At 36.0% G+C, this 14,825-nt stretch overlaps 1 protein-coding gene across 3 annotated transcripts in view; it reads right to left on the reverse strand.

Moving 5' to 3' along the window:
- Nucleotides 1–14,825, reverse strand: part of NDFIP2 (Nedd4 family interacting protein 2) — a 47,256-nt gene that overhangs the window by 12,070 nt on the left and 20,361 nt on the right. For 2 of the 3 annotated variants that reach the window (XM_032181745.1, XM_032181764.1), the window contains exons 3-5: nucleotides 14,223–14,350; nucleotides 9,773–9,832; nucleotides 6,637–6,724 (exon numbers count right to left, since the gene is read on the reverse strand). In XM_032181745.1, the coding sequence (XP_032037636.1) occupies nucleotides 6,637–6,724; nucleotides 9,773–9,832; nucleotides 14,223–14,350 (276 nt within the window). The remainder of the gene's footprint in view (nucleotides 1–6,636; nucleotides 6,725–9,772; nucleotides 9,833–14,222; nucleotides 14,351–14,825) is intronic. The other variant, XM_032181755.1, reaches the window with a different exon arrangement.

Consider the following 14,825-nt stretch of genomic DNA (forward strand, 5'->3'; position numbering starts at 1 on the left):
GAATCATCTTCCAGTACAGTTCACAACAGCTTACCTCCCCCTCCCCACCCTTTAGTCAGAGTGCTGTTTCATCAAGTTACAAACTGACAATAAAAACAGGAAAGAAAAAAACTATATAAAAGTTGTAAACTACCCAAGTTCACATACTCTAAAAAAAAAAAAAAAAAACTATAAATATTGAGATTTGTTTTCTATATAAGTTTCTGTCCATTTCTAGAAAAATTCTGCAGTGAGGACCTAATCAAAAATCCATGTCTTCAGCAATATGAGAAAATCATTATTTCTACCTCTGTAAAACTTAAGCAACACCTTAGGGAGCTTCCCCCAACATTTCCTTGGCATTGCATCACCTTAACAAATGCTGAAGTCAACATGTTTTCAGTATTTCCTATTGCTTTTTTTCCCTCCCTTGTGTCCTGTCTCTACTTCTAAAATCATCTTTATTGTCTCATTCTGTTTAAAAAAAAAATAATTCGTTCCTTGCAGAAATGCATCTGCAGTTTCTAAGCAGACTGCAACAAATTATTACTTTTTAAAAATCTATATTCAAACTGCTCTCTGCATCAAGATTAGGCTCATTTATCTATCTTCTTCCATCATAGTTTCCATGTATATTCTCTGTCAGTGATGCAAGTTCTGAGTTTTCTGGCCTACACTGCATCTGGAAAGAGTTACTACAGTAAATTTATGTAAAATTTCTGTCTCACATAATTACTGCAATAAAAGTTGTCTATATCTTTCATCTCCGTATTGCCATTGTTAAACCATAGCATGAGTTCCGCACCACACCAACAGAGAAAATAGAATGAGGAGAAACTAATGGAACAAAGTACCTACTGCCTTCTCTGTCTGCAAGATGGAGACTAATAAATCGTGCAAGCTTCTTGTTGCAACAAATGCTACCATCTGCATTCCATAACAAAAAGTGTTCCTGAGGTTGAAAATTAGGAGAAATTTCTTCTCAGAAAGAGTGGTCAGGCACTGGAACAGGTTGTCTAGGGAGGTGGTGGAGTCACCATCCCTGGGGGTATTTAAGGAAAGGTTGGACTTGATGCTTAGGGACATGGTTAGTGGGTGACATTGGTGGAAAGGTGATGGTTGGACCAGGTGATCTTGGAGGTCCTTTCCAACCTTAATGATTTTATGATGCCTGTCCTTGAGATGACTAACATTCAGACTCCTATGTGAGCTCAACTTTCTACTACTGGCCTCTTACCTTTAATAAATTTAAGACAGAAGCAGCTTTACAAGAGGAAGATGGATAAGCTAAAGATTTTTTTTTTCTCCAGTAAAGTCTTCTTTATATCGTGTAGTGCTCACAACATTTTATTTCTTTCTGATTTGTAGTGCAAAAAAACAGTTGAAATACAAAATGCAGGATGTTCTAAATGTTACAGAAGTTTCAGAATTTGACGTTTCAAACAAGGTCATCCATAAACTATTTGTAAAACCAAAGCCCTCTTCTGAGGGGCAGGGGTCAGCATATGATTTTTGATATCAAAAATAATAAAAAGCAAATGTTTTATTCCTCTGCACTTCCAAGTAAAATGGAGTAACACAATCCAATTTGGTTTTGCAAACAACCTTGCATCTATTGGTATTTTTTATACTGTAATAGACATAGGGCAAAGCAAAGATTATGTATGATGCAGTATACTTTGCCATTACTATTTTATTAATCCATCAAGAGTACCACCTCTTTCAAAAAAAGTTTTTTTTGTGCGTGTAAAAAGTTGATATCATTTTTATAAGCTCCTTTTAAGTACTGAAAGGCCATAATAATGTCTCCTAGAGCCTTCTCTTCTCCAGTCTGAACATTCCCAGCTCCCTCAGCCTTTCTTCACAGCAGAGGTGCTCCAGCCCTCTCATTACCTTCATAGTCCTCTTCTGGACCCGCTTGAACAGAACTACATCCTTCTGGTGCCGGGGGCCCCAGACGTGGACACAGCACTCCAAGTAGGGCCTCACAAGGGCAGAATAGAGGGGGACAATCACCTCCCTTGACCTGCTTGCTGGCCATGGCCCCGTTGATGCAGCCCAGGACACAGCTGGCTTTCTGGGTTGCAGGCACACACTGCTGGCTCATGTCAAGCCCTTTCTCCACTGGAACCACCAAGTCCTTCTCTGCAAGGCTGCTCTCAATGAGTTCTTCTCCCAGCCTGTACTCATGTCTGGCATTGCCCCAGTCCAGGTGCAACACCTTGCACTTGGCCTTGTTGAACCTCATTAGGTTCACATGGGAACACTTCTCAAGGTTGTCCTTTGGATGGATCCCTTCCTTCTGTTATATCAACTGCACCACTCAGCTTATTTTCATGATACTAAACATAGAACTGGTCTGAAAACACATGCTGGTTTCAAAGTTTAAGTACAGGTCAAGTCTATGACATGATTAAAATGGCAACTATATACACATAGTGAAACCATGCTCAATTATGTCCTTTATTCCCTGCTTTGTCTGTCCAAATACTTGTGTCTTCTTTTCTTAAATATACAGCAAACACCAAAAGATCTTAAAGTTTCATACCTTGCCTAGGTTTACAAAGCATACAGTAATAAATCTTTTCATGCACCACCAGAAAATGCTCTTCCCACTCCTGCATAGAATTTATTCCATTCCTGAATTGGTATACATTTTTCCTCCTTCCTGGTGGCCTCACCTTAAGTCTGCTGATGATCAGTAACAGTATTTGCTACCAGCCTCTTTTTTTTTCTGCTCAGTGATGAACATTCAAAAACTTCCCTAGGCAGTTTATCTTTAGCACTTCATTACCCATGTTGGTAAATTTCTCTTAATGCCCAGTTGGAAGCTTCCTCATTCCAATTATTTTGTATTACATCCAATGCATACGTAGAAACCACAGAAGTCAATTTCTTTCTGCATAAAGAAGTTAGGTGATTGTGTGCCAGGCTCCCTTGATGATCAGAGGCAAACGAGCACAATTCCTTTATCTCCTTCCAACATTTGCTATTTCAGTCAAACGACTTCCCCTTAGTTTCTCTTGCATGACTAAGGGAAACCCGCATAGCATTAATACACGCACAAAGAAGTCAGGTTTCCTAAATTCACACCAAGGAATCTTCCCACTGGCAATTTAGACCATGCTTACCATTTCTCAGGAAGCATACAACAAGAGGCTGTTCTAATCTGGGGCTTGTGCTACAATTCTGCCTCCCAATTTATGCCTGTTTGCAATGCTCCGGGTAGATATCCTAGCTTGTGTGCAATTTATTGTTCATTTGAAGCACCTGCTAGGTTTGAAAACAGCGTGGACATTAGTTTCTGAACTACTGTTATGGGTGTTTTCTGTTCCAATATAACATCTTGAACTAAATTTACATTTACATTTCTCTGTATTGTGAGAATTGTGAGAATTATTTTTTTTTTTTGCTGTTGAGTTGTAGATGTGTTTAAATTGGCTGGCCACGTTATTCAAAAGTGAATCACATCTCCAGATGAGAACTTAAACTTCAGCTGTCTCAAACATTTTTCTCCTTTTCTACCTCCTTATCAACCCATTTGTGAGATTCGAATTAATATTTAGTTTTTCCAGAACAAGGATTGCCCAAAGCCCTCTTCCATAGTTTCAAAAAATCCAGATGAATTCCACAATTATTTTGGGGTCCACAGGTGAAAATGCTGGTAATATTCTAAAGTACTCCTTAAATACAAGGGAAAAAACTTTTATTACTGTCACTTAGCCAGGATAAGCCAATCGGACATGATTCAAACTTCCGCTATGTGCACAGTAAGTAAAAAAAATAAAAAAAAAATTTTGGGCATGACAGTTACTTGCTCTGTCACCATTACAGCCATGTTCAAAATGATAAGAAACAGCTCACAAGTTTCTCAGTTTTGTTATGCATACAAAAAGTTACTCTGAGTAACGCACCTACTAACTTCTTTCACTGGCATTCTGAAAAGTTTATACTATGCTGTATAAGGCACATCTGACTAAAATACATAAATGAAAAATATATTAAGTGGTCTGGTGGCATAATTTGCTGCATTGACTTCATAGATTAATTTAGCTCCACATTAGAAACTGACAGACACCAGCCCTGACCATTGAAGAGCAGATTGTTCACTTATCAACATAATCACAGATTTCAAAAGTGACAGCAGTTTCTTAAAACAGTTTCACCACTTCAGCGATAAAATAGGTCGGTTTCCAAATTTTTCTACAAAGTTTCTGAAGGAAGTGTTCAAGCAAAAAGCACACAAAACCCAAAGACATTTTACAAACACAGAAAAGATGCTCAAAATACCTGCTCATGTAAAGGAATTTTATTCTTTAAACTATATTGTCTCCTTTTCTTTAGTTATACTGAACACAACGGTATTTTTTTCAACTTAGATGAGAAACAGATTTGTAACTTGCACGCACCAAGATCCAAAATGACAAAATAGAAGAGACATCTGGCCACTAGATGGCCTCAAGACAAATATTTTTGCAATTTAGGCAGCTACCACTAGATGGCAGCTACTCATCACTAGTTGATTGTAGGCAAGAACAGTAAAAAATGTATTTGATTACACTTTGGTTGAATAAAATGAGGTAATAAAAACTAAATTCTGTTTTTATATTTAAAATAGAGGTAATCAACCCCCAGGATCTTACTACAAGTGTTGTACCTAACAGTCACAGAAAGGATGCAGGAGAGCTCATCCACAATGAGTCATTCTTTCCACAATTCTCTTACTACACCACAGCTCCTGATACTGTTGTCCTGAATTTTAACTACATGATGAAATTTACTCTAGATTCTCAGTGTTCTGCCACCTTTGCTTCCAGCATTTAAACATATTCCAGCCAGGAAAAAAAAAAAAAACAACAAACACATATAGGTGTTCCGAAAATTTCACTTCGACTCCCACTCCCTTAAGTCTACATAGATCTAACCTAAATTAATTAAGTTAAGCTAATTTTTTATTTAATTCTCTAATCTCACCATGTAACGTCCATTTTCCAAGGTTTTTTCACATCTATATATGCAACAAGTTTTCATTAACTCCTCATACTGTGAACACAAACACCAAGTAAACTATATACATTCCCATACATAACTGGTATCCAGTACCAGTTAACACAGAGACAAATTAAGCATATGTTTTTATATATACCTTGCAACCTGTTTTATTTTGAAAGCACTCATTTTATGCATTTCATTCAAAGATGATCAGAGTTGGCAGTTATATACTCTCAAAATGATCAAGAAAAAAAAATTATAATCTACAGGGTATTTTTGACAAATATGCAGAAGTAGTGCTCTGTGCAGTCAGTCTCAGATAAATGACTGATTTGAAGAGGAAGAAGCCAGTTTATCTGAGTTAGCCTCTCCATTCTTGAAGATGTGTACAAGGTTCTGGGTGTGCAGTTTTGGCCAACAGCATTTGATTATCATTGGATTCTTTGCTTCTGCATAGTATGAATGTTACTTCTACTATAGTCCTAACTGCAAGCTAACAAGTCTTTTTTTAACTCTGATAAAAAGGACTTAAAAACATTTTAGACCCAAAAATTCACCCACTTGACCTCCCAATGCAGTGCTAATGAAGGCCTGGACCAGGACTTGCAAGAGCAAGTTCACACAATAAAGAACTTACACAGTTAAATACTAGGTTAAACACAAGACATCGTAGCACATAGGGCAAGGGAAGAAAAGAGAAAAATGAATAAAACCCTTCACCCCCAAGAATACATACCCTTTTTATGGTCCAACCACAGACAGAGGTCAGACTACAAAAGTCACTTTATCACCGTACATATATATTTGCATATTTGCTATGAGAGATATAAAAATTATAAAAAATTATCCGAAGATGCAACCCCCAGTTGTCCTAGTGATTTATATATCAACACTAAAGAGCTTTCATAAAAAGTTCTATAACCTGTACCTCTAGCTTTTAAATCAAGAGACTACAAAAGACATAAAAGGTACATGAACTAAAATGAAATGTAGGTTGAAAGACAAAGGGGATTTCAGTAGATAACCAATCAGGTTTCATCCTGATGAATGCTAAAACGAACAGCAGCATCCCCCACATCAAACTTTCATTAAGGCTGCCAGAGAAGCATTTCAGAACAGGGAAATATCTTTAGAAATGATAAATAAATATCCAAGTGGGAAAACGAACAGCTTTTTTCTACAAGTAATTTCCAGTGGCTAAATCCAAGTTTGCTCAACACAATAGGTAAGTTATAAGACAAGGCATGCACAACATACACAGGGCCTGAATAATTGTAAAAGTAGCACCAGCAGCAATCACATATTACCTAAGACAGTACATATTTATATGCTAGTGGTTAGTTTAACCTGAAAATAAGTGTGGCTGGATTTGTTCCATAATTAACTTAATTCACTACACTAACACAAGTAGCTTTTATATGGTACATCATTTCTCTCTAAAATTTCTAAGACCTGATGGCCAGATTTCTGTGATCCAGCCTTTAAATAAGTGCAACACACTTGCTACATCTGGAACAGTAAGTGCTTACATCTCTGTACAAGTAAAAGTAATAGTAATTCATTACAGTACATTAATTCAGTTTATCACAGTTATCTTTCATATTCCATAGAAATAAGGTAAAATTAAGATATACCTCAATAGGTCTGCAATACCAGATAACTTACTGAAAAATGCCAACATGAAGATGCCATCATTGCCCACTCTAAGCTGATCTGCATCACTGAAATCATCTCGTGGTGGATACTCTTCTTCCTGGATTTACAGGTTAGCGATAATTTAATTAAAAGTATAGAATAACTATCTTTAGGACTAAATTATTGTGTTTCTAAATCTAGAAAAAAACTGACATTTCTGTAATATGTCTATATCAAGGAACTACAGAAGAAAAATAATTCAAATCAATAAAAGAGGCTTATTGGTGCTTATGTTGACAGAGCCCAGAATTAAATCAAAATTGCTATAGAAGATACATACATATCGTATATTCATCTTAAATGAGAACAGAAATTATTTCAGATGAGTACTTTAAAATCAAAACCAACAGAATTCCCCTTTCTTATTGAAACTATCTTGGTATGCAGCCAAGATGTTAAAAACTTAATTGGATAAAATCATTACATAGTATGCTCTATTTTTTTTTTCCTGACAGAAAGGCCTTTTAATACTTTAAAAACTATGAAGATTTAGAATAAGGTGTATCTTAATATTGCTGATGCAAAAGCACAGCACTAATCAATTTATAGATTATCCAACAACCTGCTGCAAAACAGACATAAAGCAAAGAAAATCTCTAGGGACACTAGAGGGCATGAGTACGTTAAAATTGTTTTAAAAACTTCTAAACTCAGGAAAGACAATTATTAACTTACACAAAAGTAAACAGAGATATCAGTCAAACCAATGCATAAATTTCTCTGGTCATGTCAAAATACTAGGTCTTAAAATACAGAAATTATGAGTTTGTTTTGTTTTTCAGTGCTTCATTGTCAACAGGACTTGGTAAATCTTATGTACTGTTCTGTAGGCTGGGAAACAGTTTTCTGTATGACAGCTCTCACTAAAGAGAGCATGATGAAAACTATAAAAAACAGTTAAACAATATGTTAAGTAAACAACAGAAAAACAACACAGGATGATACAAGTCAAATAATGCTGCCAGTAACAGTAGCAATCTGGTCTAGACAGAAGCAGAAGTAATATTCTTTGAATTTTCCTGTACTTTTTCTCCAACTGATGATCTTAATGACTTAGAACTGAGGTAAGAAGTATCCTATTAAAAATAGTAATAAAAAATTTTATCAAGGAAGATTAAAGATTTATTTTGCTGATTGACCCAGATCAAACAATTACTAATGAAATAATGTAATTCTGATTTTAACATTTTATTCACTGACTGCACCAGATGTTACTTTATGCGTGTTTTATCCATATATATAAATATATGGATATATTCATAATTTAAAGGGCATTAAACAGTCACAATGATCTAGAGCTCTGTCATGGGATTGACATATTCACCTTTGTGAACAGTGCAGATTAATCTACCAGGGTATAGTGATTACAGTTAGAAGTATGCTAGAACAAACTGTACCAACTCCAGGCAGCCAGCACTACCCTTCATAACATGGCCGTGAAATTCCAGCTGTTCTCTTTCCTTTCAGAGTAATTAACCAGGCCTCTGTATCACAAGGTATTTTAAAACCATTGCTTTTCCAATGAAATCACAAAAAGCTAGTCCAACGCAATCTTAAGAAGCCATAATTCAACTATATACACTTTCAAATGTCCCTAAATGGTCATCTTAAATGATTATGAAAATATCAGTTTAGCACAATTTTGCTACAGCTGCAAGACTGATGGGGAAAAGTAAAAGAAGGACTAAAGATACATTAAATAAAAGACTACATTTGAACATGTTTGTATCAGAAACATATGGCTCAAAAGTTCGGACTGTTTTCAATTTTAATTTCAAAAGCTCTGTAAAATAACGTTGTTTTTTTTAAATAATTGGCTGGCTACTGTTCTTCATACTGGCATTTCCACAACAATTATCAAATTTGCTCTACGCAAATTGTTCCCTCTGAAAAACAAGATTTGCCTTAGCTACAGTAACAATTTTAACAGGTTTCTCTATATGCATGTTGCTAAGGCTTACATGTGTAAGAAATGTGAATCAGTAAATAATCCAGGGACATGAGAACAGGCATTTGCAATAAGCATGAACAACTTATTGCACTCTATTGCAAAAGACAATGATAGTAAACTAAGCTCTATTTACTGTCTCCAAAAATTGGCATATTGAAATTACCAGAATCTTTAACAAAATGAAATAGTTTCCTACCTTTAAACTAGATTCAGCCCTTGCTTACATCACTTAGTATCTGGTTTTACAGTCAGTCCCACTGCTCAGGTCCCACTAATATAGGCTGTCCTTTGCAAGACAGTGCTCTCATTTAATCTAGTTAACGTCAACAGTCTTAACTTTCCTTCAAAGTATAATTGTTTGCGACCTTTTTGGTCCCATTTTTGAGGAATGAAAAAGGGACAATGCAGAATGACTCTGTCCTCTCAGCTGATGCTCAGAAAATAAACAATTAATGACATTTACTGAATGAGAATGATTATATTTTCTTCTTCGTGAGAATGTCATTGATATCTAGTCATATAGAGAGACAAAGAGTTATCTACACATAGTTTATACATATACACATACAAACTATTGATTTTTGACAAAATTAGCCATTGTAAGGATCACAGAGAATTCATTTGATTGTTAAATATACTGAAATTTGTATAAACAGAGAAAATTTGTATTCCTATAACCAGGAAAACAGTTAAATAGCAAAATATATTATCAACACGAATATCAAACAAAGGAACTTCTTTAAGCTAAAGAACATGAAATAGTACACAGCATCTATCGAAGGCAATCCTATTAACTCCTCTGGAAACAGTGTTCTCTGTAGCTATCTTACAAAAAGAGGTCTGTGGTTCCCCCCCCGTCAAGGTTTTGTAGCTTCTTTTAAATTGAAGCCTAGCATGGCATACTGTGAGAAAAACACCTTTACTCAAGGAAAGAAACAGTGTTTTCAGTAACCCTTTGGATAGCTGAACTGGTAACTCTTCTCAATGCAGAGGATTTACAGAGAAAAACTTCATGATGGTATCTTCACGCATACAAAACAATATGGAGAAGTTAAGGAGGAGGAGGTGTGGGAGGCATAATGAAACCCAGAAGCATTTGTTTGCCAATAGGAAAATTCATAGTTAAAGTCTAAACTAGAGAGAACTATACCATACCTCGGGACGACTGAGGAATATTTCATCAAACAGACTCCTAGACTCCCTAAACTGGGCGTGCTAAGCATGTAAAAACAGAAAAATGTAAGACAAATGCAACTGAAGAGCATTAAGTAAAAGCCATTCATTGCAACATACAAACAAGCCATTTACCTGTTAGCAATATGTTTGCCCATTTAAATTAACCTTTTTAAAATGACCTTTACAATTTGAAAAGGAAAAAGATGAAAGCCAGCATAACTAATGCTATCACAACTGATGACAAAGGATTGCTACAATTTCTTTGGTACATTGAGCTAACTGGAAGAATTTGAAAGAAATAAAAACATAGATTTTGTGTAAATATTTAAGATTAAATACACAAAATCAAGCACAAAAAGTATCCATAAATTTTAAGTTTGGATTGTTCATACAATCTATGGATGCAGGGACTACGAAGTCTATAACGTGATCACAGTAATTTTTTTTTTTTTCATATCATCCCTACCTCATTCAGGAAAAAAGTATGAAAGTAGTTCATTAAATGTGCTATCTTCTTATACCATTTTCCTTTCTTTTGCTCAATTAATAGGTTTGAAGCCTTCTTTACTGCACACTTTCGAATGTACCATGAAATAGTTATCAGCTTCATGTGTCACTCGAGATAAAGGCTCTGCCTCTGTTCACATTATAGTAGTGAAGAAGCACTATATCCTCATTTTACAAGCAAGAAGCTAGAGGCACATCGTAACATAACTTACATCCTTAAAACACTAACTTCATAAACCTGAAAATTAGAAATGGAAAAAATACATTATGTAGTTTGTGTACATTTTGCAAAGTGTGTAATACAGAACTCAGACACTGCATGCAGATGTCACTGCTTGTGATCTCAAAGATAATGAAAATGAGAAAATAATTGCAAGCTAGTAAAGTCCACGTGACTTATTCTTCCACAGGTATGTAGAGCTAAGGATCAAAATCCTTCCCCTCTGGATGGCAAACCACCACCCTAACCATAATGTGACTTTTTCCACAGTCTTAATACCAAGTCTTTAATATAGCTTGTATGTTTATGCATGAGTGTGTGCTGAAAGGGAAAAAAAAGAGGGGAAAAAAAAGGACAGAAAAAAGAAGAAAAAACACAGAAGCAAAACAAGCAGAAACCATCAAATCTGAGATCCTTAGCAGTCTGAGGCCCTTAGGTACACTGAGGCAGCTTCTGATACAGTACTGCCTTAGCCTACAACTTTCCAGTTAATTTCTGCTTTGGTGGAATGATGGTGTGTTCCTACTCATTCTTCATATGTACGTGAAATTTATAAGAATTTCACCTAAGTGTAAGCACTTGCTGTGTTCCTCTGTGCATGTTGGAAAAGCATGCATACCAACAGGCTTCATGCAAAAGTTCGTTTATCCCTTTGTCACCATAACCTACTCTCCTACTTCTAAAATCTAGATTCCTCCTCACCTCCATTTTACTTACTGTTCTTCTGCCTTGGCAATTCTTTCTTTACCGATTGACTGCTCAATCATTTTACTCACTTTTTTTTTTTTTTACTATGTTCATATTTTCCAAATACAGTCATTTCCCTTCTTCATCTCCACAAGTACCTCCTCACAAAGCAACATAATCTTATCAGTGTTCCTTCTCCATTCCTATTCCCTTCTTCTCACTCACCCACTTCAGCTGCTCTTCCAGTACTACATTTTGTCTTCACTTGGTTTCCTTTCTTCACCAATCCCAGTTTATTCTTTTCCCTCTTGCTTCTCATTAAGATCGCTCTGTGCTCCTTACATACCAATTCTCTCCATTCAGCTTTGCCTTTTCTCATTTTGACTTAGACCCATCACCCTCACCCTGCCTGTGCTCACTAAGTAACCTCTTTGACCAACCAAAACCAGACTACTCTTCACAAAACAAAAGCTGTAAGCTTTAGAGCCTCGGTCTTTGTCCTTTTACCCTTTTACCTAATACAAATAACCTCGTGGTTATGTACTGATCGAAGGCCAAGAATAATAAAACTATGTCACAGCACACCAGAAACTCACAGTTCCAGTGTTTTCACCAAAAGTAGTCATGAGCAGTCATATGGTGCATTTACTTTTAGCCTGATAATCCTATTCTGATACAAGACATCTACAAATGTTCTCTGGTGACAAAACATCTGCAGTCGCATCTCCTTCAGACTTATGAGCAGTCTGTCTTCCACGAACAAGTTCAATCTCCACAAATGTATTAAAGCTGTATGCATGTACTATGGAAACTCATATTCTCAGTAACTGAATTTGGCCAAAGCCAGGCAGATTTTCTGAGAATGAGAAAAGATGTTTCTGACACAGTGACCTAAACATGTGAGAATTCAAGTGCTCCAAAATAAAAAGGCTTAAGAATACAATTTAAAAACTATTGTTTTTGCTTAACTCTATTCTTAGAATTGGCTGAATCCCAGCCTGAGGTTTTTTTTCCCAATTAAATTCAGGTCAGGGACAATTGCATTTAAGTCTAAAGCTTTCACCCCATAGGGTTCCAGATGTACAAAGTTAAAAGCAACAGGAATCTTGCAAGAAAGTTGCATGTGCCCCATCTGAAGTGTCATAGGACTGGTAACAGTACCCTTAAAATTAAGGTTTGGGTTGCTAATGTTTTGAATTTAAAGGTTTTTACATAATTTCAGATTAAGGGTTTCTTTCGGACCAGTATTTCATCATAAATTGTACTTATATTACAAGCAGTAACAACAGACGACTTAATTACTCTAACAGAAGCACGGATTAAAAGGTTACAAGATCACCACCTCCTAGCAGGAACTTGGCAAGTAACCATGAAAAATATTCCAGATTCACTGCTACATTTAGTAAAATAGACTTGTACAACACCTTCACTGGTGATGTTACACAAACCCATTTTAAATTTAGCTGCATATACTGATTACTGCATGGCAATCAAGGAAGAAACCGACTCCTCCACCTGTGTAAGTAAAAAATTTTTCCATTCACAGGCAAAAATGTGCCCAACAGCTACAACCCAGTCAGTAAGATTTTAGAGTCATAAAATCATAGAATGGCTTGGGTTGGAAAGGACCTCATAGATCATCTACTTCCAACACTCCTGTCATAGGCAGAGATGTCACTCACTAGACCAGGTTGCCCAGGGCTTCATCTAACCTGGTCTTGAATGGGGTATTCACAACCTCTCCGGGCAACCTATTCTCAGAGGGTGGTAAAGCACAACTTTAAAATCCATCTGAGGTGGTGAGGAACCACCTTATAATCCACCTCAAATCACCTTGTTCTTAAAGTGGGGATTTCTAGTGAAAGCACTGGAAGCCTAAATTAAATACAGCATATTATGGCCAATCCTATCAAATAGCAGAATCTCTTTTTCTCTCCCAAATTTTGAAAGGTGGAAAGAACAAAATCATCAATTACAAAACTAACATTTAACATTAATTGCAGATATCAAACTTTTGGTTTTACTTTGAGTACTGCATTCTTTATAAGGTTAGTTCATACGAAATTAAAAACACTGCTTATATACCGATTCATTTACTGTTTAGTATAACTTGGGGTGCATGATTTTATGTTTTTATTTTATTTTTAAGTCATAGAATGGGTTGGGTTGGAAGGAATTCTATAGATCAGCTAATCCCAACCCCCTGCCATGGGCAGGGACACCTCCCACAAAACCAGGTTGCCCAAAGCTCCATCCAGCCTGGCCTTAAATACCTTCAGGGATGGGGCACCCACAGCTTCTCTGAGCAACCTGTGCCAGTGCTTCATCACCCTCTCAGTAAAGAATTTCTTTCTTATATCTAATCTAAATTTACTCTTTCAGGTAGAAGCCATTCCTCCTCATCCCTGAAAAAGGGTCCCTCCCCAGCTTTCCTGTAGGCCCCCTGTTGCTGTAATATCTTCTAGAGCCTTCTGTCATTCTGCAGGCTGAACAACCCCCATCTCCCTCAGCCTGAACATTCAGGGATACTTGGAACAATCCATCAAACTTAAGTATTAAAGCTTTCACGTAGCAGGGATTTTTCCTTTTGGAAGATCTCTGCTTTTTGGTATCTTAACCCTTCCAAACTATTGGAAACCCCTTCCTCTCCAAAACTCTACCTTCTTTACTAATTAAATTTTTGTTTTAAATCATCTGAAACACTCAGCATCAGCACTCACTTTAGAAAGTAACATTAATGTGGATACTTAAAAGGTGACAAGATAGTAAATTAATTATTAAAACAGGGCAATATTTGGCCTTCAAAAGTGTTTAGCCAGCTGCTATGCCTCAGAACAGAGTGAATACTATACAGTTTCCGTAGTACAGTGATCTATTAAAAAATATACAAAATATGTAAAATCATCTGTTCACCATTATTTTTAGCAAATAGGCCATAATACGATCCCAATTACTGTAAACAATTAGAGTATCCTTAGGTTTCACGAAGTTGAAATAAAGAACTCCAACACTTACTCGTTGGGCAACTTCTGCTGCAGCAGCTGCCATTGCTGCAGCTTTGGCCTTCTCTGCTTCATCATATGTAGGAAGAGAGGTAGCTACACTGTATGGAGGTGGTACAGGATAAAACTCATTGTGTGTTTCTGTTCAAAACAAAGAGGTTATGCATTTTTAAACCAGAAAGATGTCAAGAACAATAAGCTTTATGTGCATAAAACTACTTTAAAACTACTTTAAAGTGCATATTCTCAAGAGTCTGAAATTGATTATATGTGGGGTTCAAGTTCTTATAAACTTTTGAAACATTTATTTTTATGCAATTAAGTGGTGAACATATTAATGGTTCTCTTAGTTGCTACTCAAGGCAGAAACCTTAAAATAGATGCTTCAAGAAGCAAACAGTTTATGAAAACAATTCATGAGCTTAGTTATATCTCCAGGTGTTCCAATCAAAGTCTTTTTTTTTTTTTATAAAATCAGAGACATTCAAAGAAACATCCTAAAAAAACTTTTAATTTTTAATATTAACCAATTAGTTAAGTATATTAATAATCACACTATATTTTTATTAGCAAGATCCTGTTGCTAACTCCAGTTGTTCCATGAAATTCATTTTCT

The sequence above is a fragment of the Aythya fuligula genome, chromosome 1 (assembly GCF_009819795.1).
Source record: "Aythya fuligula isolate bAytFul2 chromosome 1, bAytFul2.pri, whole genome shotgun sequence".
Lineage (NCBI taxonomy): Eukaryota > Metazoa > Chordata > Aves > Anseriformes > Anatidae > Aythya > Aythya fuligula.